The sequence below is a fragment of the Polyodon spathula genome, chromosome 20, assembly GCF_017654505.1.
Source record: "Polyodon spathula isolate WHYD16114869_AA chromosome 20, ASM1765450v1, whole genome shotgun sequence".
Taxonomy (NCBI): domain Eukaryota; kingdom Metazoa; phylum Chordata; class Actinopteri; order Acipenseriformes; family Polyodontidae; genus Polyodon; species Polyodon spathula.
The window spans coordinates 30,230,927-30,257,374 of NC_054553.1; the positions used below are offsets into that span (position 1 = coordinate 30,230,927).

Below are 26,448 nucleotides of genomic sequence, written 5' to 3' on the forward strand. Positions count from 1 at the left end.
CTTGAGAACTCAGGCATCACGCACTTTCAGCAACACATTCGTACTCTTCTACGTGAACATCTGAATCAATCAACCTGTTACAAAGGGGTTAGATATTTTTCATAGATGTGTGCTGTACACACCTGTGTTTACTAGGAATGATAGGAGGTAGCAGTTTTGATGCAGCACTGACTCACACAACTTTCATAAGGGTTACACTACTGATCGGGTGAACAGTGGATTGCCATGTGTCATTATAAGGGGATTCAAAACCAGGGCAGTACCGCTTGCCAAAGTATCAAATTATGAACACATCTGTGGTGTATCACCAGGGCACCACAGACATTAGTGGGACAGCTTATTCCCACTTGTGGTAACTCCTGGTTTACTTCTTCCTGTCCCATGGTAGCGCACTCCCGGGCTTAAATAAAACAACAGGAATCCGCAATGTGTTTTTTCACCTTCTTCTCCCACTCGTTTCTCAAAGAATCAGCACTTTGATCAGCCATTTTCTTCAGCTCTGTGATCTGGTTCTCTTTGCTCTCTCGGATAACCTGGGACTCTCGCACCAGGCTTTGAACTGTTAAAACAGAAAACAAACAAAAACAAACAAACAAACAAATTCAGGTCATGCCACTGGGAGCTTTCTGCCACCACCGACAGACAGACGGACAGACAGAGATAGACAGACACAGGCTTGGCAGCCCTACAGTGATGCTGCTTTTATTAACCCCTCAGCAGAGTGTGAGACACAACAGAAACCAGAGGCTGCACTATTACTCATAGTGGAGCTTAGCAAGGAGTTAACGCTTTTTCAATTTTTAGCAACTGTAGCACATTTAAAACACAATTTGATCAAGCAACGTTTTCACCAATACTTTGACCAATACTGGCCTTAGTTCTGTTAAGCACAGCTTACTGAAGACACTCAGTAAAGTTTCATAGCTTTCACATCTTGTACCTTTCTTCTCCAGTTTCCTATTTGCCTCTTCTGATTCCTTCTGCTTGGTCCTGTAAAGGTTTTTCAATTCTTCAATTTCATTGTTCTTCCTGTCCAAAATCTGACACACAAAATGTCACGGTTTAAACATGGACAAATCCTTTTAACAAACACTTCATGGTTTCTCAATTTGCTGTTTGACAGACTTCTAGCAGTATCTCCTCCATTTCTAACAAAGCGAATACCGAATTACTACCAGCTGAAATTTGGATCTGGGACCAACACATTTTTAACAGGGCAAACAAGGGAGTTTTTACTTAGCTTCTGATGCTTTCTTTGCAGTTACCATTACAGTGAGTGGAAGAAGCAGAAGAAACAGATATGGAACAAACGCCTGTCGCCTGGATCTGTTGCAGAAATGGGATCTCTTTGAAACAGCACCTTGGTGACCTCACGGCAGATCCATTCCTCCTGATATTCTGTTTGCCGTGAACACACTGTACGTTTCTTACATTTTATACAGGGACAAATGCATCTTTCATGGACTTCAATTGAAGGACTGTTGTTGATTCCCACTTAATATTTATACAGTGTGCTGTAAAGTGCTTGAAAGACTCCAGGGCTTTTACAAATGTATCCACTGGTCCATTAAGTCACCCTCTGGGTCTTATATACAACATCTCCATATATGTGTGTGTACTCTGTGTAATACATAAATATATATGTCTATATGTATGTATTCATGATGTGGTGCTTTGATGCTCTCAGAAACAAAAGGCAATACACCAGCTGGCTCCTAGACCAACATCTGTGAGATGGATCTTTTTCAGCTCCACCAAAGTTTATGGAAAATGCAAACCGCTTTTCTTAAAAAAAAGAAACCGATAAAGAATGGACTTTAAACCCCCCCCCCATTGTTTTTTTGCACAAGCCTTAAAACAGCTGTTCAGAGTTTCAAAGATATCAGCTCAAGATTAGATGTGTCTAATAACCATTCTGAGCTGCCTGATATTCCTCTTTTACCCAGGAAATTCTGTCTTTTTTGCACAAGATATACACCTATACGGGGGGGATTAAACTGGACAAAGCCCATCCCAGTGCTGTCTAAAGACCCACTCCATGTTGGGGGGGGGTGTGGACACTTAGCAGTCTGGTCACACTGAACAGATCATTGGCTAATAACTAATAGACAGTGTTTTGTGATAAAGTGAAGAAGCAGTTTCATAAACTACACACTGTGTTTTTTTCTGAAACAAAAAAGAAAAAAAACATTTCCTTGATAGGAAAAAGTAATAAATCTATAATCCATTTTAATCATCTCCCTAGGATGCTTCCTTCAGACAACCATCTTTGCTCTGGATGTATTTATAAACTGTACAAGTGGATGGAAAGATGTATGAGCATCCCTAATGAACGCCTTTGATATATGAAAGTGCCGTGCAGACCAGCTTCCTCTCTGTCTGCGATTACAATTGGAAAACTAGAGACAGTCAATATTGAAAGCAACCCAAACGAAGCTCTGTCCTGTGTGGAGAGAAGGAGAGAGACATCCAGACAGGATGACTTATTCAGATGAAATGTTTCTCAAACATCTCCAGCTGGGACAGAAGAAGAGCTACTGTAGCAACTGATTTCAGTTTTATATAGTTAAAAGAATATTGAAATTGAATGTGTGGGACCTTAATATACACAGGGTGTGCTGAAATACCCAAGCTATCCGCCACATCACATGATTCCACAGAATATCAAAGCAGCACAAACGTGTTTAAAAGAACAGACATTACACTAACCTCCAAGATTTTCTTTGTTCAGTACCAGCCCTAAAACAGCTGACATTATAGGTAAACAAGTAAACAGACTTTAAATGAGGGCTGAATCTAGGAATCTAGGCTTGAATTTCTAAATTGTTTCAACAGTCTCAAAAGATCACTGAAAGCTGTTGACACATCCCTCCAGAACCACTGATTCAGTTCCATCCTGGCTGCAAGTGATGGCCCTACACCATTTAGTCCAGCCCCTGCATACAGACTTTATTTGATCACTTCTGGACAGCATTTGCTGTTTTTGTCATTTGCACATGCCTAGTCATGAAGAGAATGTCGATTGGTCCATTCCAAGACTTGCACGAAGACTGACCAGCGATCCATCATGAATAAACCGCTAAAGAAACGTAACAAATAATGCCGTGAAACGTATGGCTGCAAAGCCCCGTGAGAGCCAGAACATGATCAATACCTGCTGTGGAGGCTGCATGACACCAACACATACCAAGTGTCTGAGCTCGGCCACAGTAAAACCACAATCTCAGATACAAAAACCTCTGCCACTCATACATAAGCTCGCACACGGAAATCCTGGATACACCAAGTCATGTACAATGTATCTTGGTGTCAATTTTAATCACTGAATAAGACTAGATGGAATTTTCAAAGATCTTACAAAGGATTTGCAGTAGTACATATGCTTCATATTGATGCCCAATTTGACTCATTTCTGTGGAAACAGTCTGACCAGGTGCAAGTGAAATTGCTACATAAAGTAGGAAGAAACTAATTAGGAAAAAGTGAATGTCAAGGGAAAGTGTGTTTGAAAATAAACAGTGGAGGTACTGATGTGATGATCTGCTATTCCTTTTTATTTAACCCTTCAGGCCTCATGGTACTGACTCTTGAGGTTATATAGACATATTTTAGTATTTTCATTTGCCACACACAAAGCTCCCCAGTTACAAATATTACAGAGGAAAAGCAGAAGGTTTTTAAATATTTCCCTCCAAGCAAAAGCCAATGTTTATGGCACCCTGCCGAGATTTTTATTCTAGTCTGTAAACCTGACATTTTTTTTCCAAAATATCTCGAGTCAAAATAAGACCAGTAGCACAGGTGAGTAAGTCTGCAAACTCTCATACGGGATGCCACAAAGAAGTCTATTCAGTTTATTATTACTTACAGAGCAGCCCACAGCCTTCATCAGGACCCTAAACACTGGGCTGACATGCAAGTAAAATCAAACCGCTGCATGCAGGAGTGTGCCAGCTTAGTGCTTAATCATGAGACATGACAGTTAAGGTTCTGGGTGGACAACAACAATCCTCATGGTTTAATAAAGCCATCACAAAGGGCTGCGCAATAAAATAAGAACAAAACCCATTTAAAGCTATTGGCAGTAAAACACAATGCTGTACAGTGCAGTCCATTGTTCGTGCAGAAAGAGGTTTACGATGTAAACGTAACTCATAGCGTCAGAAACTGTTCCCTAGGTTTGTGACTTGCGAGTTGCGCTAATGAAAGGGATGGCTCTTTTACAGTGACATTTCAATGGCTGTGTTTGAAGAGGGCTAATTGGCAAATCACAGGCTGAATGATGGAATGTTTTACACAAGGCAGGGTTTCCTGCAATTACTCACGTCTCCTAACATGCCTCACCCTGACCTGGAGGAGACACCAGGAGCATTAAAGCCTGCGTGCTTCTCTGTTCAAAGCCCCCACATTAACTAATACAATTAGTAAGCATGCGTTTAGTGAAGCAGGTACTAATCTAGGACTGTCTGACTTTATTATACACTAGACTAACGAAACAGGTTTTTTATCCTTTTTTTTGCAGACAACTAACAAAAGGCTAACAGCTTACTATAGCAAGGGAATAATTCATTGAGAGCCTAAGGTGACAATATAATGGGTAGTAAAATTATATTCTTTGAAAATACATTGATTGAGTGCCTTTATCAGTCACTGCCTGACTGTTTAATTCCAGTTGTTCAACAGCCACTGCAAGCTTTCCATTGACTCAGCGGTCTGTACTGACAAAACACATGTGTCTGATATCATCATCAGCGTTTAACTAACAAAATATTGCAGGTCGACTGGAAAAAAAATATGTTTTCCATTACTTGACCGATATTAAAGGCCTGTGAAATCTCAAGAGATAACACGCAATCACTGCTCAGTGACTCATGCACAATCTGTGACACGCAGAAAAAATAATAACAACAATAATAATACTTTTCATACTCACACCCCTTTACAGAGGAGTCACTGTGGTAAATCATTATTAAAGTGTAGGGAAGAACAGTAAAAGCATAGTAAAACCAAAAGCATGCTGACAGACGACGTTAATAAAACACAGTAAGTGCATGATACTGTATAAGAACGGGAACATTTGCTTGGGCATGCTATGTTAAATATTTCAAAGCGCTGACATGCTTAGTGGAAGTGCACTTCCTCACCTTCTGGACATCAGCATCGTGCTTCTGCTGCAGTTTCAGCTTCTCCTCGTGATATCTGGCTTCCAAAACCTGCGTCTTTATTTCAACCTACAAATAAAGCACAAGCAACTAGAATCAATATGAGCAACACGCCTTTATTACAGCCACATCCAGGGCTGGATTACAATCATTTATCATGTAGTGAAACGATAGGGGTCCTGATGTGCAAAGCACCAGCTCGCTGTAATTATACCCTGTGTTGTGTTTTATATATATATATATATATATATATATATATATATATATATATATATATATATATATATATATATATAAGTGTAATACACATGACTGCTGCAGAGATCCCATTCTCAAAGGCTGCCAGTGTGCACCCTGAGTAGGTGTTGAGAAACTGAAGGGGATTAGCTGGGTCAGGGGGGGTCAGAACCAGGCAAGTCTGAGGATTTAATCAGAATGCTGAGGTTAACACTTTCTTTTAATGGGACTGAACAGAACCTTGGTTTCATTTACAGAATCCAGAGGACAGCAAAGCAATTACAGGCTGCTTTTTGCCTAACAGTGGACAGTGTCCCCTACTGCCGCATTCCCCACAGTTCTGCTTATATTCCCTTACAGTCTTCCATGTACTGACCATGCACAGCTCTGCTAAGCTTTAGGAAAATTATGAACCCAGGGCAGTACTGTACATCCGCAACCAAACTGCCACTACTGCATCGCTTGGTATAGTTAAAAAAAAAAAAAAAGAGATTTATAAGTTTAATATGTTGTTTTACACGTTACCTAACAGAAGTAAGAACACTACTTCAAGTACCGCAAGAAAAAAACTGAATAAAATGCCTGTTTAAAAGTTTGAATGCAAGATAAGTTCAATCAGATTGTTCCGTGGTTGTGTAAGTGTCCCACTTATGCTCTTGTGTATTTTAGCTCCTAAACTTGTAAGTAACTTATTAAGAAATACTCTCTGCTGAATATGAAGGTGAGTTTTGAAAGAATCAAGAAAGTGCTGATGAAATTAAACCACGTTAACAATTCTGCATGCATACACAGATATGAATTCATCCCAGTGCTCTTACTTCCACTACACCATCGCCTGCTGCTTAACAAATTACAAAGAAAGTCACCGTCTTCAAATCTGCATGTATCACAAGAGCCACCGACAGCTAGCAAAACAAAGCTAGACTGAGATCACACCACAAGAACATTGCTTAAAAATGATTAGCATAACTAGCTTTTTGAGTCATGTTGTGTTTCTACAGCTACTTTATATTAACGGACTACAAAAACAGACTTTACTTGAATACAAGATGAAAAGAAATTTTATTTTATTACAAAAATACAACATTTTTAGTACTTAATGGTTCTTATAAAACTAACTACGCCCTTATTTTGTTTTTTACGCTACTTGAAAAAAAAAAAAAAGACTTGTTCTTATGGTAGAACAGTATGAATCAGAACAGAATACATTTATATAGAGAACATGAAATCAGAGCAACTTCGAAATACTAGACTGGAACAAGTCCTGCTTTCTGATGCACAGAAGGCTCACTAACTATTAAAAGACTGCAGTAAACAAAGACCAAGCAATGGCTGTTTTGTTAATACTTCCAGACAGAAGAGCTGCTGTTATTTAACATATCCAACCAAAGAATTGTGTGTTTCGTCTAATTATACCTTACATAGTGGAAAATCCCTGGTAAATTCTTTCAGTGCTTAGAAAACAAATATCAAAAGTGGTTTAGGGACGAAAGTTGAAAAGCGTTCACCTGTCTGCTTGCTTGCAGAGAGCTCATACTTGGCTAATGAAATCGTACAGTTCATTGTGTCGGATTCGCAAGTCTGTACCACAGTAATTATTATTAACAGTAGTTCTGTCTCTTAACTCTATTTCAAGCAGCTTTCACTTGGCACCACTCTGACATTAATTCCCTTTCTTTTTCTTTTTTTTAAATGTATTTGCTAAAAACTTTTTTCTTTTTTTTTTTTTTTTTTTTAAAGAGAGATCTGTTTGATCTGTTTAATTTGCTGCTTTATAAACCCATCACTATGCCCTCTCGTTATCTTGAGCCCCGGGCTGCCATCTCCTTTGAACTGCCAATGATTGCCGCTGGCTTGTCTTTCCTTATCTGATCACCTCTAGGGCAGAGGTGGCATCGAGGAGGATAAAAGAGTTTTCCAGGTTCCCCAGGATGCGTGCCAACACCATTAACTGAATGCTGCCGCTTGACAGCGGACTGGAAAGCAGGCATTTAAGAAAAAGAAAGAAAAACAAAACATAAAAAGGGTGAACTTCACGCTCTGTGACTGTACTATACCTGAACCTGACAAACGTGACAGGAAAGTTTCAATGCAAGTATCATGTTTCTAAACATGGGCTTAAATTAAACAATCTGCATTTAAATTACTGGTAGCAATCAAAGTGACAGAAATCAAACCTGATGCAACCATACAGTTACGTGAGCAGCAAGTGAGGGGCAAGACTTCATTTGAAAGGCAGGGAGTTTGACTGATAACTAGATGAGCAATTGTCTAACAAAACTCTGTTAGCTTTGATTACTTTGGTCAATTTTGTAGTTTTTTTCCCCCCAATCTGTTTATAACATTTTATAGAAAGATACAGCAGAAAACACCAGCTGAAGAAAGTAACAAGAGTATGTTAAAATGTGAGATGCAACTAAAAGTGCATTTAATTAATAAATAACTCCGGGAATAATAATAATAATAATAATAATAATAATAATAATAATAATAATAATAATAATAATTCTATCTAAACTTGAAGGTTCCCTGAACTTTCTTTATCAGACTGATTTGGTCCTGTCATTTCTGTGAAAGCCTGCTTGATATGTAACTGAGAACAGAGGTCCCAAGCCACTTTAACCAGCTGCTAACGGTCTCATGATAAGCACAGCTAGGGCTAAGGCTCCACAGCAAAATTACTGGTCATCCCGTTATAGGGAAGGGGGAAAATAAAAGGGAAGAAATCACCCAAACGACATGGGCCGTATGAGCAGCTATCTTCACCAGAGCTAATCGGTACTACAACTTAGCAGCCGGGAGTAAAAACATAATATACTGAAGCTTGCATCCAGTGAGCAGGCAGTAGAGTGAGTTTATACTGCTTTAACCCTACAGTGCTGCGGCTGCATCAACGGGCAGCACGTCTGGAGCTAGATACAGGCTGCTAATCATATCTGTGTGATAACAGACGCCTGGCACTTTGTATCTTTGAAGGCCTTGCCTGAGAGCGATTTAACCTGGGTCATCAGTCGGCCCATGTTTGGTGTTTTGTCATCAAGCCAGCACTGTTTTGTCAACTGGTCTGCAGCACCTCCAGGCGTCGCGGCGGCAATGCCAGACTCCTGGCACTCAGACCTGCTCGCTGCCCTTCAACAGCCCCTTATAATCCTTCCCTCTCACCTAGAGCCATCCCCGACTTCCTGCGAGACTGAGTGGTCACATGGTGGAAAGCCATCTAGATCTAAGTGCCTCACATAGCTGCTGCATAGAGATTCGGAATGCAAGAACAAAAAAAACTAAAAAAAATGTTATTTGGTCATTTTTGAGCCATTTGCTGGAACCAGGCTGGCTTGCCTGGATATCAGCACAGAAAACAGCGGCAACTATGCTCGATTTAAAAAAGATGCTGTTAACAGATCAGATCACATGGTGGGCTACTTGCCTATGTAATACTATAGCAGTATTCAGCTACACTGTGACATCAATGCAAGGTTACCTACTGCACTGAGGCGCTGAGAACTACTTGAAGGGCAGTATTGTAAAACTTTCAGACACAAAAAAACTCCACACAGTACGAGACCCTTGGATAAGATTAACATATACTGTATAATCCTGACACACTGCCGTCTAAATAATCCTTCCTATAATAAACACTGCACAGCCACCTAATCAAGAGAGGATTTTCCAGCACGCAGCTATTAGCTTTACTGGGTGATCTCCACAGCCCTTTGCATGTTTCAGACAGTTGTATAAAATATAAAGAACAGTGCAAGACCTAAATAATATCAGCTGAATGCAGCTGGGAGCTTCTACAAAATAAGCCTGACGTGTGAAACACAAATAAGAACGCACAGCTCAAGCACTGATCCCGACACAGGCTCAGGAAAGAGCCCCCTTGAAGGAGACGTAATGATCACTTTCCATTTCTATTTTCATGCCAATGAATATGTTGGATGAATAAAAGAAAACATTACCCAAATCCCATGGGTACATAATTGAAGACTTAGAATTCACATGCTGTTTGCACTCACAAATTAATACAAAATGTACAGACACCATACATTCAGAATTTATATGCAGGATTCTTTCAGATCGTTTTAATTATTATTATTTGCAATATATTTTATTTTTAAAAGGAAGACGCTTCTAACATGTTATCGTTGCTTGTGTGTGTGTATGATTAGCAGTTAACACAACGTTTTGCAGTTACAGACAGCAGGCTATTTCTTTATAGTGTTCGTCCGTCAGACTTAATCTCTTTTTTTATCCCTTTCTTGCTATGGAAAAAAACAAACTTTTTTTTGGTGGGGGCTTAAGCCTTTGCAAGTAAAGTTTTGCAGAAGTTCATTAAACTGTGCACTCTTTTGAGTTCTCTCCAAAGCACATCAACACATTTCATCATCAACTGGATAACTCTGGCAAGATCTACAAAGGCTGATTTTACTTCAAATCGTATAATGGGAAGAATCGCCGTATGGAGTTTCTAATCAATGACAGAAGAGAAAAGGCAGCTCCTTTTGGTAACAGACCTAAAAGTTTTTTTTTTTTTTTTTTTTTTTTAGTTTATTAACTGTTAACAACTATCTACTAATAACACATTAACAGATTATTTTTATTTGAATGGCTATTTAAAATATTCCACCCCGCTAAAAAACTCTAGAAACCAGAAATGGGGTTAAATGTGTTACTTCATTCAGGCAGAAAAACCAAACCCCGCTGTCACAAGGTTTCCATTAAAAGCGTATCATTCTTTAAAACACTAAACTCTGGCACCATTATATAAACCTGGGCTGGGGAGCATTAATGGGAGATCAATAATGAAAAAGCTTGATTGGTGGGAACGGGAAGACTCAGCAGATGTTCTCAGTTCAAAAAGGGACAGCAGCCCATCCAAGAATGTGCTCAGGAAGGCATTCTCCTTTGCGTTTCAAAAACCTCGATCTGCCTGTGGTTCTCACTCTGCAGTATCTGCGCTTTCACCCGGCTCACACTGACGTTTTAAGAATGAAATCGTCAATAACTAGCAGTTGATTGAATCTCCTTCTCTCTTACTCCAGTGGCAGAAAACACACTGTTCCAACCCTCGCTAGATGTGTTGCTTTTCATGCAATAGAGAGTAAACTGTGTTGCACTGAATACATGGAAATTACTTCAATTAACCCTACAGTTTTTTTCTCAGCTACTTCCAGGGCAACCGAATATATATTTTTGTTAGAAATATTCAGTAAGTCACTGTGCATTACATACAAAGAAGAAAACAATTACAGTGATCATCGGAAACCGAGGAGTATAAAATTCTTTGTGGTTGTGTTTCATGGGACTTTGCATCCACCTCAGTAAGAGATTAACATCAATCACAGCCCAGGCAAGCATCACACTTCACCAGAACACAAGACACTTCCATTCCATTAGCTACGATCAGGCATGAAGTGGTTACGTCACTTTGCTGTAAATCTCCAGGAAGCTGCTTGGTATTAGTGGGTGGCATATGGAATGAGTGGAGGTGGGGTTCGAGACAGCATATCACTGCTTTCTGTGAACATCTGCTTTTTATTTGACTCTCAAACCGAGCTCTGGAAACCGATCTCGCTGTTTTACTTCTTTGCTCTGCGGCCCTTTCATTCCAAGCCAGTTCAATTGCAATGTTGACAGTTTCTCAAAGATATTAAAATCTGCATTGTCAGGGCTCCTAAGAAATAAAGTACTATAAAACGCCCCCACGAATGATATGTGCGTGACTATTGTTTTATGGGGTTGTGTGAACTAGTGTGCATGAGAACTACTGGAAATTCACTGTTTGGATGGGCTGGTTCTTTGCACTGGGGTTTAAAAATCAAACTCCCTTTTTCTAATTTGCTATCCATCTGCGGATAATAAAAAATACACACACACACTTGTCATGATTACTATATCTGAAAACGTTGGTTGCATTTTTACTTTGTAGCCCCTATTACTTTCTTCAAGACAGGTTTAATTACCAGTATTTCAGGTTGTGCTGATGTTAATGAGTCCGTCTGTACTGTAACATGACAGAGCAGACTTATCTAGTCTTATCGCAGCTGGAACCTCCCTTAATGACCCATGTCAAAATAAATGACTTATTGTCAGCAGCAAGGTGTGAGGAAAATATGTGACCTTTCACATCCCAATGAGGATTTACTGCTGGGAAAGGCTGCGCACTTCGGCAACAGAGCGCATGAAACAATGATGGGATCACGTTCATCACGGGAGAGTTTTCTTACCCAAGATTGATTTTTCGTTCTCTTCAGGAAAGCTTGTTGTGAACCATTTTCATTTCACAGCTACCCTATTACTACTGTGGGTCTCAAGCTTTTGCAATGCCCTCTGCTGAACATTCTCTGCCTGTCTGCCCGAGGAGTGCTGTGCAGCAAAGCTGGAGACTACTTGCACTGGAAATCAGAAGTATAAAGAGTGATGCTGTCTTTTAAAAACAGATACATCAAGCGAGTTACTTTTGGTTCCTTGCAACTGAAGCATTTCGATGTAATAGCCCTGCTGCAGGTGTAGAGAGCTGGTCTGTGTAGCACATGGTGGTGGATGGTGCCAGGCTTATCTATCAAGACAATGCCGTGGACTGGTTGACTAACACTACCCCTATGAAACATCCATCAAAGCAGAGAGCTCTAAACTACCCGGCCACGCCTTTCTCCAGTTAGTTGAGGGATAAAATAAAGTATTAAGTTTTCTACTCATAATGACATTCAAATTGTACTGTAGCTACCTAAAAATAATACAGGCACATGCACACGCACATGCACACGCACACAGAGTGAAATGTACATACCCTCAAGATACTTTAATATTTATCCATACTCAGACTCTCAGGACAACATGTTTACAGAACACTATTTTACTCGGTCACTCCAAAGGGAATGATTGATTTATTTATTTTTATGAAAATCTGTGGAACTGGATTACTAAAGACAGTAATAAAAAATAAAAAGGGGTTAATCAATGCGTGCTGCAGGTGCTCCGGAGGGGGTGGGATGAGAGTGTTGAGAAAGAGGCTGAAATGACACAGCAGGCCTCCTGACTCTCTTTAAACCGCTTAAATCAGAAAAGTAATATCCAACAAGAATGTCATGAAGAAGCAATTACCAGCAAACAAAACAACCACCAAACTAATGGGCGACACCAAATCAAAGCAGGGCTACCCTCACTGAGTGTACCTTATCGGGGCTGCGTACAAAGCAGGGCTACCCTCACTGAGTGTACCTTATCGGGGCTGCGTACAAAGCAGGGCTACCCTCACTGAGTGTACCTTATCGGGGCTGCGTACAAAGCAGGGCTACCCTCACTGAGTGTACTTTATCGGGGCTGCGTACAAAGCAGGGCTACCCTCACTGAGTGTACCTTATCGGGGCTGCGTACAAAGCAGGGCTACCCTCACTGAGTGTACCTTATCGGGGCTGCGTACAAAGCAGGGCTACCCTCACTGAGTGTACTTTATCGGGGCTGCGTACAAAGCAGGGCTACCCTCACTGAGTGTACCTTATCAGGGCTGCGTACAAAGCAGGGCTACCCTCACTGAGTGTACCTTATCGGGGCTGCGTACAAAGCAGGGCTACCCTCACTGAGTGTACCTTATCGGGGCTGCGTACAAAGCAGTTTTTGAATGGCAAATGGAGCAAATTAGGTTTCGGACAATGGGGTCTCCTATTCAATTGCCCTCAACAGTGGAGGATCTTAATTCCATTGCCATTAAAATGCAAATGATGAACAGAGAGAAGTGCACTAAATAATCTCACTTGCAGTTACAGTTGCTAGAGTCCTGTTTTGAAGGATCCCTGTGATATAAGGATCCAACACTGTTCTGATCAATTGAATACAGCACAAAATGCTCTTTACTTGAAGACAGCAGTTCTATTTCCAGTTCAGTGCTAACATCGCAGGTTACATAACCTAAAGTATCTTCTCTGTGATGTGCTGTGAGCATCAGTGAGGTGTGAGGCACGGCAGCTAGGATGTACTTCTCTGAAACACAGTACAAGCACAAGAATAGAGGTCAAAACACTACCCTTCATTATCACTTCCATTCTGCAAGATGGAAATAACTAAATGCTCGTCCTTCTGCTAACAACATACAGACACATGGAGGAAAAGGGCAGCAAAGCCTTTCTAGAGGCAATACCTGGGACCCTCCACTCACGGGTAGTGGCAACAATTTGCATCCTGTATCCTGTACTGTCTGTCAGTTTCTTAGATTTGGATCAGTTAACTATATACAAATGGTAAGAATTCAGTCATTCTTAGAATTTCTTAGTAATCAAACACAATTAGACCTAACAGTAATGAATGTAAACTACAGTAATTTAATCATTTAGATTCAGTAATTTCATGTAATTTAATGTTATTGTATTTATCACATGGTAAATGAATAGCATGTAGTACCATGGGAAAATCATAGGAAAACAACTAAATTACAGTGCAAAAATAGCACGGTAAAGTTTTATAAGGGAGTCTGCAAGTCCACAGGCTGAATACTAACTAAACAAGCAAAACATTTAGTGGCCAGATCACAAAAAGCTTGATTGCAAAATATACAGCTTCAAAAGAGATTTAGCCATTTCAAACATCTCATCAGTTCCTGTGAGTGACATGTCTGCCTGACTATAATCATTGTGTCATTCCTGGTGCTGAACACTTCTCAACATGAAAGGCTCTCAATATAAAAGGCCACCTGGCTGGTATGAGCAGGGAGCATCTGGTAGAGGTATGACATTGTACACGTGCACTGCAACACTGCAATGAGATTTACATTACAGGTATGACACTGTACATGTGCACTGCAACACTGCATTGAGATTTACATTACAGGTATGACATTGTACACGTGCACTGCAACACTGCAATGAGATTTACATTACAGGACACCTGTCTTAGTTCACTTCCTGCTAAGTGCATCTCCTTTGAAACCAACAATCCTGCTTGTCATCCTTGGAAAAGCCCCATTATTAAATAAACTTTACTGCAACTTAACCTTGAAAACTTCTAAATCCCATTTCTAACACTGAAAGCAAAGCCATCATTTACCATCCTAAAAAAACCCCAAAACATTAAGAGCAAGTTTCACTGTTCTCGTTTATCCACACACACAAAAGCGGATTAAATCTATTTTCTACTGTAATAAAAAAACAATAACACCCTGAAAAGCCTTAATGGGTTCTGAAAAGTGGAGCTGTGTGTCACTGATCAATTCAATACACCTGCAGTACAGGCTGCTATATGAAGAAACTGGGAGTGCCCATTTGTTCTCCAGGAACACGGTGTGTGAGGGGAGAAAGAGAATAAAAGATGCTTCTTTATTTATGTATGAGTTTTTCTCTCTGCAATTGATACACAATTGTATTGACTGCAGATTTAAGCTTTAAAACCGTAATGAAAAACACACAGATTCTCTTTGTTCGATGCAGGGGGTCATTCAAGCCAGTCAACAGTCACTGTCTCTTTTTCTTTTACACTTCTCACATTAACAGCAGGGTAATTCACATGTGCTCCTTACTGTAATCTGTTTGAAGAACCAACTGGCTAGTCTGTCATCTTCTACTACTACAGCTTTCTGATCTGGAGGCTTGGGTTCGAATCTGGCTTCGAGTGAAAAGTGACTTCAGAGGATAACTGTCTAAGCCAGAACCTGCCACACAGCTTAAATCATTTTTGTGGTTAAAAGAAATAAAAACAATATTGGGAATGGATTAAATTAAAGATTATAGCGGTGCCATAGCCATTATAAAGTGCAGCTACAGTATGGCGCCACCACCATATTGCCTTCCTTCCTCCTGTTATCTAAAGGTATAGCATGGGAGCTGAAGTTCACACACAGCCCTATTATACTTGCCTCTTTCTCATGCATGTGAACTGGAGTCTGGTCATCATAGGAGGTGCTATTTTTTCCCAGGCTCGTTTTGAGAGAAATCTATTAAAAGGAGAAAGATCAGGTTAAAGGATCAAAGCCAACACCTAGAGAAGAGTCATGTTCAAGTGGGAAAGCATTGCCATAATTATCAAAGGCAGGCTATGGACTGTCTGCCCACTGTGGCCAGGGAACTTAACACCTACCGGAGACAGGGGTATAGGGTTCTCCCTCAAGTACCTGGGATTTTCAATCTGAAAAACACAAAACAATGCAACAAACCCTTATTGCATCTCACCATCTCCCCCTCCCCTTTATTTCTCATAAACAATGCTGAATAACTTCAAAGAGTATCACTAATGCACACAGTCTTTCATCTGCCTGAACTGTTTATCTAAAGAATATCCCAGGCCACCTCTGTGTATTGTACACCGCCACTTTGTTTTCTGCTTCGTTAACAAAGGCAACCTGGAAATGATGGAAAGCCATTTAAAGGGCAAAGTGGATTAAACGCTTAGAAATAACCACCTTTAAAAAAAATAAAATAAAAAATAAATCTTAAGGGAAATCAATAGGGTTACGCCTCTGATCTACACAAAACGGCACTCATCAGACTTTGTACTTGTCAAGCTCAGAACACTAAAGGGATTAAAGGCAGGGATTACAACGTGCAGTTTAAAAAGTGACTGGTCATTGCTGGTTAGTTGCATCCGGCCCTTGACAACAACTCTGTCAACTAAACGATCAAAGGAATGTGGTCTCTCTCCGTTTTAGTTTAGGAACAGAAGTCAACAATGAAAGCGGATACAAATGGCATCTTAGCTCTGGTTATAAGGGCTCCACACCGCTGTTTCCATCTTTACGCCAGTTAAACTTCTTTGCCTTTCCCTGTGTTTTTTTTTTTAAGCTTTTCTGCGCCATTATAGTGAAGTACATGTCTAGTTCATTGTGATAAAAATCAGACACAAGCACACCAGTAAAACTGTATTTGAAAAAAAGCTGGACTCATACAATAGTTCAGAGTAAAACATCTGTGTTTCGAGCTATACATCAATGTAGACCAAACAAATACAACTAAAAAATAAAGACAAACAAGTTAACAGTTAAAGCATGGTGAACAGGGTATGTATTTAGAATATAACTGGGATGTGGTGGCTGATGGGGATTGCTAACCTGTGTATAACTGTACTTACTGTGAACCTTTACTGTGTGCGATGGGGCGCTGAGATGCTGGGGTCTATTATAATAACCTATAAACAGCAGTGGAACTAAATACAGGCGCCCTAAAATATATACATCTGATTTCTGCTGTGCTTTTAATAAATGGGGGCAAACACATCACCTAGGACTGGTGTGGAAAACATCAGCAGGGTAGGATTCTACTAAATATTATAGATACTTTTAAATATTAACTCTTTAAGGTACAAGAGACAGAGTACGAGACAGGGTTTCAAATGTACTGACAGGTTGGATCTGGTCATCCAAACTGTGATATTTGAGTCATTTGAAAACGAATCTGAAGAAACCATTTAACTGATTAATTCCTTGTGTACCTTAAGGAGTTAAATAGTACCCCTGTCATTGGGATTAGGGTACATTTGAATAGTACCCCTGTCGCTGGGATTAGGGTACATTTGAATAGTACCCCTGTCGCTGGGATTAGGGTACATTTGAATATTTCCCCTGTCGTTGGGATTAGGGTACATTTGAATATTTCCCCTGTCGTTGGGATTAGGGTACATTTGAATAGTACCCCTGTCATTGGGATTAGGGTACATTTGAATAGTTCCCCTGTTGTTGGGATTAGAGTACATTTGAATAGTTCCCCTGTCGTTTGGATTAGGGTACATTTGAATAGTTCCCCTGTTGCTGGGATTAGGGTACATTTGAATAGTTCCCCTGTTGCTGGGATTAGGGTACATTTGCTTCACTTCTGTTTCCTAGAAGTAATGTAACTGAGCCTTCCACGGTCCACAACATCAAATAGAAAGCAGGTTTTTTTTTTTTACCTTGAAGACTCAAATTTATTAAAGGTGTTCCCCGAACTCTGGAATCTCTTCAGATTTACTTTAAACTGCTCATGTGCTATATGTGTCCTTTCGTCTGTTTCTCTGAATACTTTATAAGACCGTGGCAACATTATCCATGTATCTGGTGACCGTATAACACCAACCAGATGTCCTTTGAAGTTGAATGTTCCCACTTTGTAGCCAACAACAAATAACATGAGCTTTTCCTCCACGGTAAACATGCGATGCGTTAACATTTTCTTCTTTCTTTTAAGTTGTTCTTGTACAAAACGTCTTACACTCTGTGATCTCACACGATCCCAGAGTCGAGTTACCACTAGAAAGACAGGCTCCAAAATAGCCGTGACCACATTTAAAAGACAAAATATTTAAAAAATTGACAACTCGTTACCATGTGGCAATAAGAGACTTTTCTAAAACACACAAACACAATCTAAGTAAATATGGCATCCAACACAAACCCATTTCAGCAACCAATAATGAATCAAAATAGTATGAATAAAAAACAAATTCACATGCAGTACTGCCAATAGAATAGAAACTTAAACCTCACTGTACGCTTGCTTGTAAACACTGCAATCATCTTCAGAATTTAGACAGCATTACAACTAAATGTAACAATATTAATACATTTTATTTAAACACAAACAGGACTTAAAGATCCCCTTTAGGACAACTCCCATTACAATCAACTAGCATTGTGAGTACTGCCACTGTACAGGAAGCCTGTGTACTCAATTACTGAAGCAGCTTCAACGTTTTAATGAGCGAATTATAAGACAGCCTTTTACAGGACACTTGATTCCTTTTTTTTGTAACACAGACTCCAAAGTGTAATGATTTTTTAATATCTACAGTGTGCCACAATACCTGTTAAAAACACAGAGGGCATCACGGTGATGTCATCACCAAGCACACACACAATTAGCCATGTGTCTCTGGTGCTCATCTATAAGTTAAAGCTATTGTGGGTCCGCGTTAGTGCAAATATAAACGGTGCCACTGAGCAAAATCCAGGAATAAAAGGCCAGAGTGTGTGCTCTTAGTGTGGCTCACAGCATGTGAATGCTGTTATAATGTTCCTGTCATGTTCAGGGTATTACAGAGATCAGCAGATGCCAGGGTTTCTTTCATCCCATTCTCACAACATGAAAGTGATGAGCTTCATTATCATGGTAAACCCTATTAATATTGTACACAATCCCTGTACAGGACATCTGCAAAGTACTCTCCCATCCTCCCCGGCAGACACAAACACAGGCTTTTAAAAGGAGTCAATGATTTACTAACCACTTAGAATAAACCAGTTGAATCAGATCAGATGAGTCCATTACATCCAAATGGATCTGATTCCACTACCGAGAAACAGGAGGCAGGGAATGTCTGTCTGATTTCAGTGCAGCCAAAAGGTAATGGAGCTTTAAGCAATCAGATTAGAATCCCTTCTTCATACTTTATTTTTTGGCTTTATGTTTTTTCTAGGCTAAAAGAATTAAACAAATAGTTTAAGTGTGTCTAAAGCTACAAGCATCCCTATTAAAATGAATGTGCTGGTCAGGGCAAATGCAAGAACAGAACATGCTGATTCATTTTATTTATTCTTAACAATCATTATTTTATAATATAGTATATCATATACTATATATATATATATATATATATATATATATATATATATATATATATATATAATATATATATATATATATATATATATATATACACACACACACACACACGGTGCTGAATTTAATGCAAAATAATGCTTTCTTCATAATGGTTTATTTAAAATGATGTCCAGATGTCATGTTCCATCATATGTAATTGCTATAATAGAGTGTTTGCATGCTTGTGTGACATTAAAAAGTAGATTAGAATGTACTGTAAATACAATGTATACTCACAACAGAGCAGCTTTGTGTTGCAACTCTTGTGCAACACACTAGTACTGCATGTACTATAAACATACACACACACTGCACTGGCTGTTACTTTGGGTTTGTTTATCATATTAAAGCGAACTACAGTAGTTATTGCCTGAATTATCCATTGCTGGCAGCAGCTGACTTCGGCTGGCTTGTGCCATATTGCACAGCAAGTTTCGGAAAACAAAAGCGATAACTAGAATATTATACCCTATATTTAACACAGCCTTTACTTGTAAAAGACTGAGCATTGCATTCCAAATACTTTGTTTCTGTGCATCTCATTTTTCTAATCACTATTGAGAAATGCATAGCCACTGTGAACGTTTAGTAATAGTCTCATAAGAAAACTGATTTTCTTGTTTTCAAAAAGGCATACCTTGTACTTTCCTGAAAATCAATAGGGAATCGGAGGGTGTTTGGGGCTGTACAAGATCCAGTATGAGGCAGATACTCTACCTGGCTGTTGAAGACATTTCTCTCATATGCACCTTTATAAAGGTCACTGTGACATTTGGAGACAACAGCAGCTTTTTTTTTTTTTTTTTAATGTATACCTTAAAAGCCTAACACAGCCACTTCAGGTGGCATTCAAATGAGATGCTACACAGTAACTCCTGACTCTTATCCTGAATACGGAGTTCACTGCAGCACCACCCTTAAAAGCTTTTCAACCCCGGTGCTGTGCAAGGAGGCATGCATGCTGACAGACAGTCCACTCCCAGATCACTCCTACACAACCACATTAGAGGGGCAGAAGGGATTAAGAGAAAAAAAAAAAAAAAAAAAGATTTCACTTATGTCAAATGAATTATCAAAAGAAAAAAAATAACATTTCAGAAGAGAAAAAAAGTTGAGAGATAAGCAAGCGGTCATGGAACAAATGTTAGCATCAGCATCGCCAGATTTAATCTCAATCAAAGACATTAACTCTGTCACTGTTATCTACAAAGAAGCAACAGGAATATTTTTTGACTTTTGAACATTTACATGGGAGCGTACACGGCATACACCACTTGGATGCCAAGATGCAAACTGTTTACATCAATGTGAACACAGCTGGTTAGAATCCAGGTGATGAATAAAGGACCTGGTCCTTTCAACTCTTATGAAACTAATGGAAAGAGCAGCGCTGAAGCCTTGCTACAATTGTTTAAGTATAGGCTAGGTAGTGACAGACAATTAAATATGTTGTTTCTGATTCAACGACTGACATCAGAGGTGGAAACAAGCACCTATCCAACAAACACCGAAGCACACAAAACAGCATTCGATATGTGTTCCAACACTACAGGATTTTACTGGATTCCGTGAAAGTACACATGCATTTACACATAATGCTGCCTGCAACACAAGCGCCATGATTAAAAAACAATCATTATTTTCGGTTCACAGGAAAACACAAAAGAATGACAAAACACCCTTTCCAATCTCAACAGACTCTTGTTTCACTTGTCAGTACTGGGACTAAACCAAGATACACATAGCTAACTGTAGATCACCAAATGGATCTTGATGGAAGAATGTTTTATAGTTGGTATGGATACAAACTCTCCGTATCTCATTTCATTTGTGTCTTTTAACAAAACGGCCCATCCTCAAATGATCACTTGATCTTATTATGGATTGTGAGATGAGTGTACCGTTACACCCCTACTCATCTGTTTAGTGGACAGTACTGTTTCAACACAAAACAACTACTTCAAAACAATCAGCGATTCCCTTTTTAAACAAAGTGGATTCACACCACAATGTGCTTTCCCTTTGGAATTGCTTCACTTAATTCCCAGCATGATCTTCCAAATATGCTTCGCTATAGAGGACTCAATTAGACCCTTCAGAAAAATGAAAGGAAATGTTTTATTATTACTATTATTATTATAGTATAGAAAAAGCTGTAATGGTGCAAACCTTCACGTTCACATCTGATCCACTGTGAGATTGTTCCTGCATCGATCAGTGCATAGAGGGGTAAGGAAAATCAGGGCAGGATTTGTCTAAATTCAGACAGAAGACACTCCAGACAGAGATAAGAGCCAGCCAACCACATTTCACATTGCTGCTACATTAAGTTTACATAAGTCTATCCAGCCAACGGCTCAGATTTTATCACAATCAAACAGTTTTTCCTCTTGGTATTTTTCTTTTCACAAAGGCCATGCTGGTGTCTCCTGAGTGTAAATAATTTTGTGTCCAAATGTAGCATCTGACGACTTCAAGCATTTCCCAGAAGTCAGCGAGGACTCTTTCTATCTCTATGTTTCTTTCTGAAGGCTGTGGACTGCCAGCTCCAGAAGATGTGCTTTGGATGGCAGCCTTGCCATGTATGCACTGAGATTGTTTCAGAGGTGACAGGCCAGCGTACATTACCCTCCTGTGCAATCCGAAACCCTTTTTCTTCTTTAGTCTGTAGTGTAAAGAGGCACCACCGTTATCTTTTCTTTCTTTCTTTCTTTTTGTTTCTGTACTGAAACAGCAGCCCTGTTACAAGGCACTGTTAGGGGTCATTCTCAAGCACTCAAAGACCACTCGCAAGTTCAAAACGCTTAAATCGGAATTTGTATAGAAACTTAGAAGCAACTTAGTCAAGATGTCATTCCATTTCTTAAAACCCATCATTGTTTCGGTATCCTAAAAGCCATCCAATGCCCATTTTAAAAAAAAAAAAAAAAAAAACAGTCAACTTATTTAATAATACTGCATGCAATTATTATTTCAGAATAAAACAAAAATGTGAAAAATGTCAAGAAACAATGTTAAAAACTCCACTCATACCCCCAGGTTCCAGCTGTTCAGACGGGCTTCAAGATCACTGTCATCAAGGGAGGTTACGAGTCTCCTCTGCTCGTCATTCTGAAATCCAATAAGGAAAGTCATTTTAATCACCGCTGCAGAAGATGACAATTCAGACTGCTTAGGTCGCTGGATTTTTTATCTTTAATTGAACACATCGCCAGCAAGCCAAGAGTGGAATGTCTGAGTAATATTCAGCAGTAACAGCCCAGATCCAACACATGGGACCCAAACCTTCCTAGAAAAATCCCAAACTCACTCCATTCCAATCCAGGACACCGCACCGAGCTAGACCTTTTCCTTTTCCTATTTCAAATCAATCCCAATTCCAATTCCAATCCCTCCAAAGGAGATGGAATTGGAATTGATATTTTAGAGATGTAATAATTCTTGTGATTCTTCAACTGCTTTCATTTGAAGCCAGTTTAATTGACTAACAGGCATTTCAATTGAAGTAATGTGTTGCCACTGTGAGAAGCTCATGTTAACAGAATGCTGCTAATTGCAATTGTGATCAATGATGTGTTGGAATTGATTCAAAGGGAATGGGAATAGGCTATATAATCTAAACATTCCCATAAAGTACCTCCCTCTCCTCACAAACGTTCAACATAAAAGGTTTAATAAAGGCAGAAATATTTGGCTTTTCATAAATGAAAAAGTGTGAAATTTCACAATTCTGAATCTGAATATAGTGATGGAAATAATATTCCTATTGCATAGAGGTTTCACCCATTCCAGGTTTTACTATGTGCCTGATTAGCCCCAGGTGACAAGCACAGTGGTGTCTTACACAGTAAAACCAGGAATGGATCAAACTGCTGTGCAATAGGTTATTTAGTGTTATTTCCATTCCTAGAATACAGCATATATCTATTTGTGGAAATAATAAAAAGCAGCAAAGATTGAAAAGGGTACACATTTTTTAAAAGCAGACAATGTGATTTTGGTCCTTGCTCTTTTCCTGTTGGAAACGGTGCAGTACAGTGACGTTCTGTTTACTGGCTATGAAAATGTCTTTAGGTTCTTTTTATCAGGGAATGGGGAAGGGGGAAGGGGGGAACTTACAGCCTGTTGAGCCACGTGGTTTTTTTCATCTGATCTGTGTGTCAAAATATTGAGACGTGCTTCCGATGCTAACTTCTCACTGTACGTGTGTCTCCTCCTGTAGTCAATACACAGAATAATAAGCATAAGTATTTCAGGAATTCAACTTAAACATGAAAATAAGGGTACTGACGTTGATCTTTTTATATAGGCTACTGTACATACACTGTATACGGGGCCATGAAGTAAAAAACAATTATGTAAAAATCAAGTAAGCAAAAATAGAATCTCAAAATAAAAACAAAAAAAACAGAGTGCAGAGAGAGAGAGAGAGAGAGAGAGAGAGAGAGAGAGAGAGAGAGAGAGAGAGAGAGACACGCATACATTGTTTCAGATTAGTCCAGAAACCAGTTTAAATTGATCTTGTCTGCAGTTAATATTACACAATAAAACACTGCTTTCAGAATATCCAGTATGTCTGTGCTGTGTACATTTATAGGCGCTGGAGACAGGAGGGCCAAGGGGCCACTGCCCACCCACTTTTAACAGTGAGGACAAGAAATAAAAATAAAGTAACACAGTGACCCAGACAAATCCACAAATGAAGACAGCCGGAACTGTGCTGATAGACAATAATGCTAACGTTTCACTAGCTGTGCCGCTTCTACAGAGGAACACTGAAGCTTTTAACCAATCACATGGGAAAGAATGAGCGCAGAGAAACCGGGTTTATGTGCAGCAGCGAATGTTGCTGCATTCGTCATATTGTAACACTACAGAACTGTGGAATCAGGTTGAAACATTTCTTACCAATTCATGTAATTTGTGTCCGAAGCAGTAAATAACTGTAGCCAACATTCAGAGAACAAGCTCATTATTATCAGTAGTACTTGTAGTCGTACTGTTGTTGCAAACTTAAATAACCAGTAGACTATAAATATATAACCTGCTTCAATATTTGACAGAGTTGTTAATAAATAATTCTGAGAAATAAAATAAGACTTAAAGCCACAGTGTAAAGTGTAACAGTGTTAATCCTTGGTTTGATAGGCTGATAGTGGCTGCCAAATACACATATATATATATTTAAAAAAAATACAAAATCCTGGAGCATCCCAGGCAAAAATAAATGTTTGCAGTTCAGTTTCGACAGGCACCGCTAATTTGTTTCAGTACCTAATTACGAATATTCATTTGAGCTAATTACAAGCCCTCAAAGCTGTCTTTAATGGATTGAAATAATCTCAGTGAGATGACATCCAAATGGGGGTCTACAAAAGCTGAGAAAATTATTTTTATATTTCTGCACAGGCTGCTGTTATTATTTGACATGCTATACCTAAAAACCACTGCCTTCCTTAAATTATGGAACGCTGTTGTGTTTGCAAAACTTTCTTTTTTTTTTTTTTTTTTAATAGTTCAGCATTTACAATACAATATAACCATTTTTAAGGCCTTGATAGTAATTGTATACAATGTATCTCTGCAGGCTAAACTCTGATCAGCACTCCGTACTATATAGATCTATATTTGACAACATTTTCTACTACAGATTCCAGACCGATATTCCAGCACACACACAGATATATACATATAGCGGACAAACAGACACAGCGCTGCAAATGATCTTTGTGGCTCAAGAGATAATTGCCCATTAAGAAAATCTTTACAACGACACCAGCACACAAGACTTTGTGTTCCTCCACAGGGGAATTCTACTGGAATGTCATTTTTAAATCTACCCTCACATATCCTCAGCTGTTGGCTTAGGGTAATCGAATGAGATGTGCCTACAGTTTGAGCCTGCAAAGATCAAAAGGGAAGGACAGTCAAGACATCCTAAGGAGGAATGAGGTGCTGCTGCACTGATTAAAGGAAACTGACATGAATCTCTATTTACTTAACCTGCAGATGGACTGATAGAGCATTTACACAGCGGCACTGGAGGCTGTCAAAGACCAGATCCGTCACCTTGTTTCCAAGGGATCTGGGGAGCTGTGGATGTCACACTCATTTTGCACCATCAGGACTTCAAGCAGGAGATTAGGTCATAATTCATAAGATTATTATCAAATCACTAACTTAGCAGAAAGCCAGATCTTGCATTATGCAAAAATAAAACACTGAATCAGCAGATGTTCCTAACATAATAAATGAGCTTGTTTTAAATCTCAAATTATTCACTTTACTAATGTCCTAGCACAATAAACAGTAAGTCAAATAGGACTGGCATGCATTTAAAGTATAGTCTATGAGCAGACTCCTGTACCAGTTACACTGACCACGTAAGCAATACCTTGGGACCATGTTATAGTAGATACACTCTACTGGTTTACAGACCACCCCCTCAAAGCACAACTTGATTCCATTGATCACTTTCCCATGAAATTCTCTCTTGCTACAGAGACTCTGCAAGTAAAGATCACCACCCGCTGGTCAGCCAAGGAGCTTACAATGCTGCAGCTCCTTAAAGAAAACTTCAAGAAGGTTAAAGTCAAATATTGTCAGGAGGAGGAATAAAGGGTCTGGGACTACCCAAGGACCTATAGCTGAGAAGGAACCTGTAGGTGACAAGGGACTTGTAGCTGACAAAAGTTGCATTTTAACATTTTAATATTGGCACGTTATTAAGGTTTTGCCAAGTGATAAAATTCAAGTTCGCATTGTTTTTTTTAAAGTGGTATCGGATGGTAATATAAAGATTAACATTGTTAAAGATGGTCATCTCCAGGTCAGTGAGTATTTGCTGCATGTGGATTCCTGCCCGGTGTTACGATTGTTGGGATAACCAGGCATTTAAATGTGCAAATGCTTACTAACCTCACAATCTTTAGTACCTTAACATTGGATAAAACTGAAACTCAAAAGGGTGAATTCAAAGAAAGGTGCCTAAGACCTGTGATCAGTTCACAAACACAGTGGAATCACAGCTTTTTTTTTTTTTTTTTTTTTAACATATTAAACATTCTTGGGATGCACAATTAAGTATGAAACATTTTTTTTGCAACTGGATGAAACAAGCCTTTGATAATCTGTACTAGTGGTTTTATAAAGTGATGAGAAAGTGGGGTCCGAAAAGGAATAAAGAAAATCATCTTAAGATTAAAAACAATATTTCAAAGGGAGGCTTGAAATAGCTGTAAAATTTATGAGACAGCAACAAACTACAGTTCCATAGGATAATAAATAATTCAACAGAAAAACACACATGGCAACTACTAGAAAACCCAGTTATTCTTTTCATCCCTGCTAGCACAGAAGAAAAAAAGCGGCAGATATCAATGAACGCTAGAACAAATTAACAGTTGAATTGTTTCAGACGCGGTAATCGGACCTTAGGAATTTTCTTCAGTACTTCTTTGATGCGCCAGGTCAAGTTCAAGCTGAAAGTTCAGACA

The 26,448-nt window shown here is 39.2% G+C and overlaps 1 protein-coding gene across 3 annotated transcripts in view; it reads right to left on the reverse strand.

Moving 5' to 3' along the window:
* cep112 (centrosomal protein 112) overlaps nucleotides 1–26,448 on the reverse strand; it is a 107,139-nt gene that overhangs the window by 74,858 nt on the left and 5,833 nt on the right. For 2 of the 3 annotated variants that reach the window (XM_041220059.1, XM_041220060.1), the window contains exons 5-11: nucleotides 23,072–23,168; nucleotides 21,986–22,063; nucleotides 15,462–15,509; nucleotides 15,241–15,318; nucleotides 5,145–5,231; nucleotides 941–1,040; nucleotides 441–559 (exon numbers count right to left, since the gene is read on the reverse strand). In XM_041220059.1, the coding sequence (XP_041075993.1) occupies nucleotides 441–559; nucleotides 941–1,040; nucleotides 5,145–5,231; nucleotides 15,241–15,318; nucleotides 15,462–15,509; nucleotides 21,986–22,063; nucleotides 23,072–23,168 (607 nt within the window). Of the gene's footprint in view, nucleotides 1–440; nucleotides 560–940; nucleotides 1,041–5,144; nucleotides 5,232–15,240; nucleotides 15,319–15,461; nucleotides 15,510–21,121; nucleotides 21,828–21,985; nucleotides 22,064–23,071; nucleotides 23,169–26,448 lie in introns of those variants that run through there. The other variant, XM_041220061.1, reaches the window with a different exon arrangement.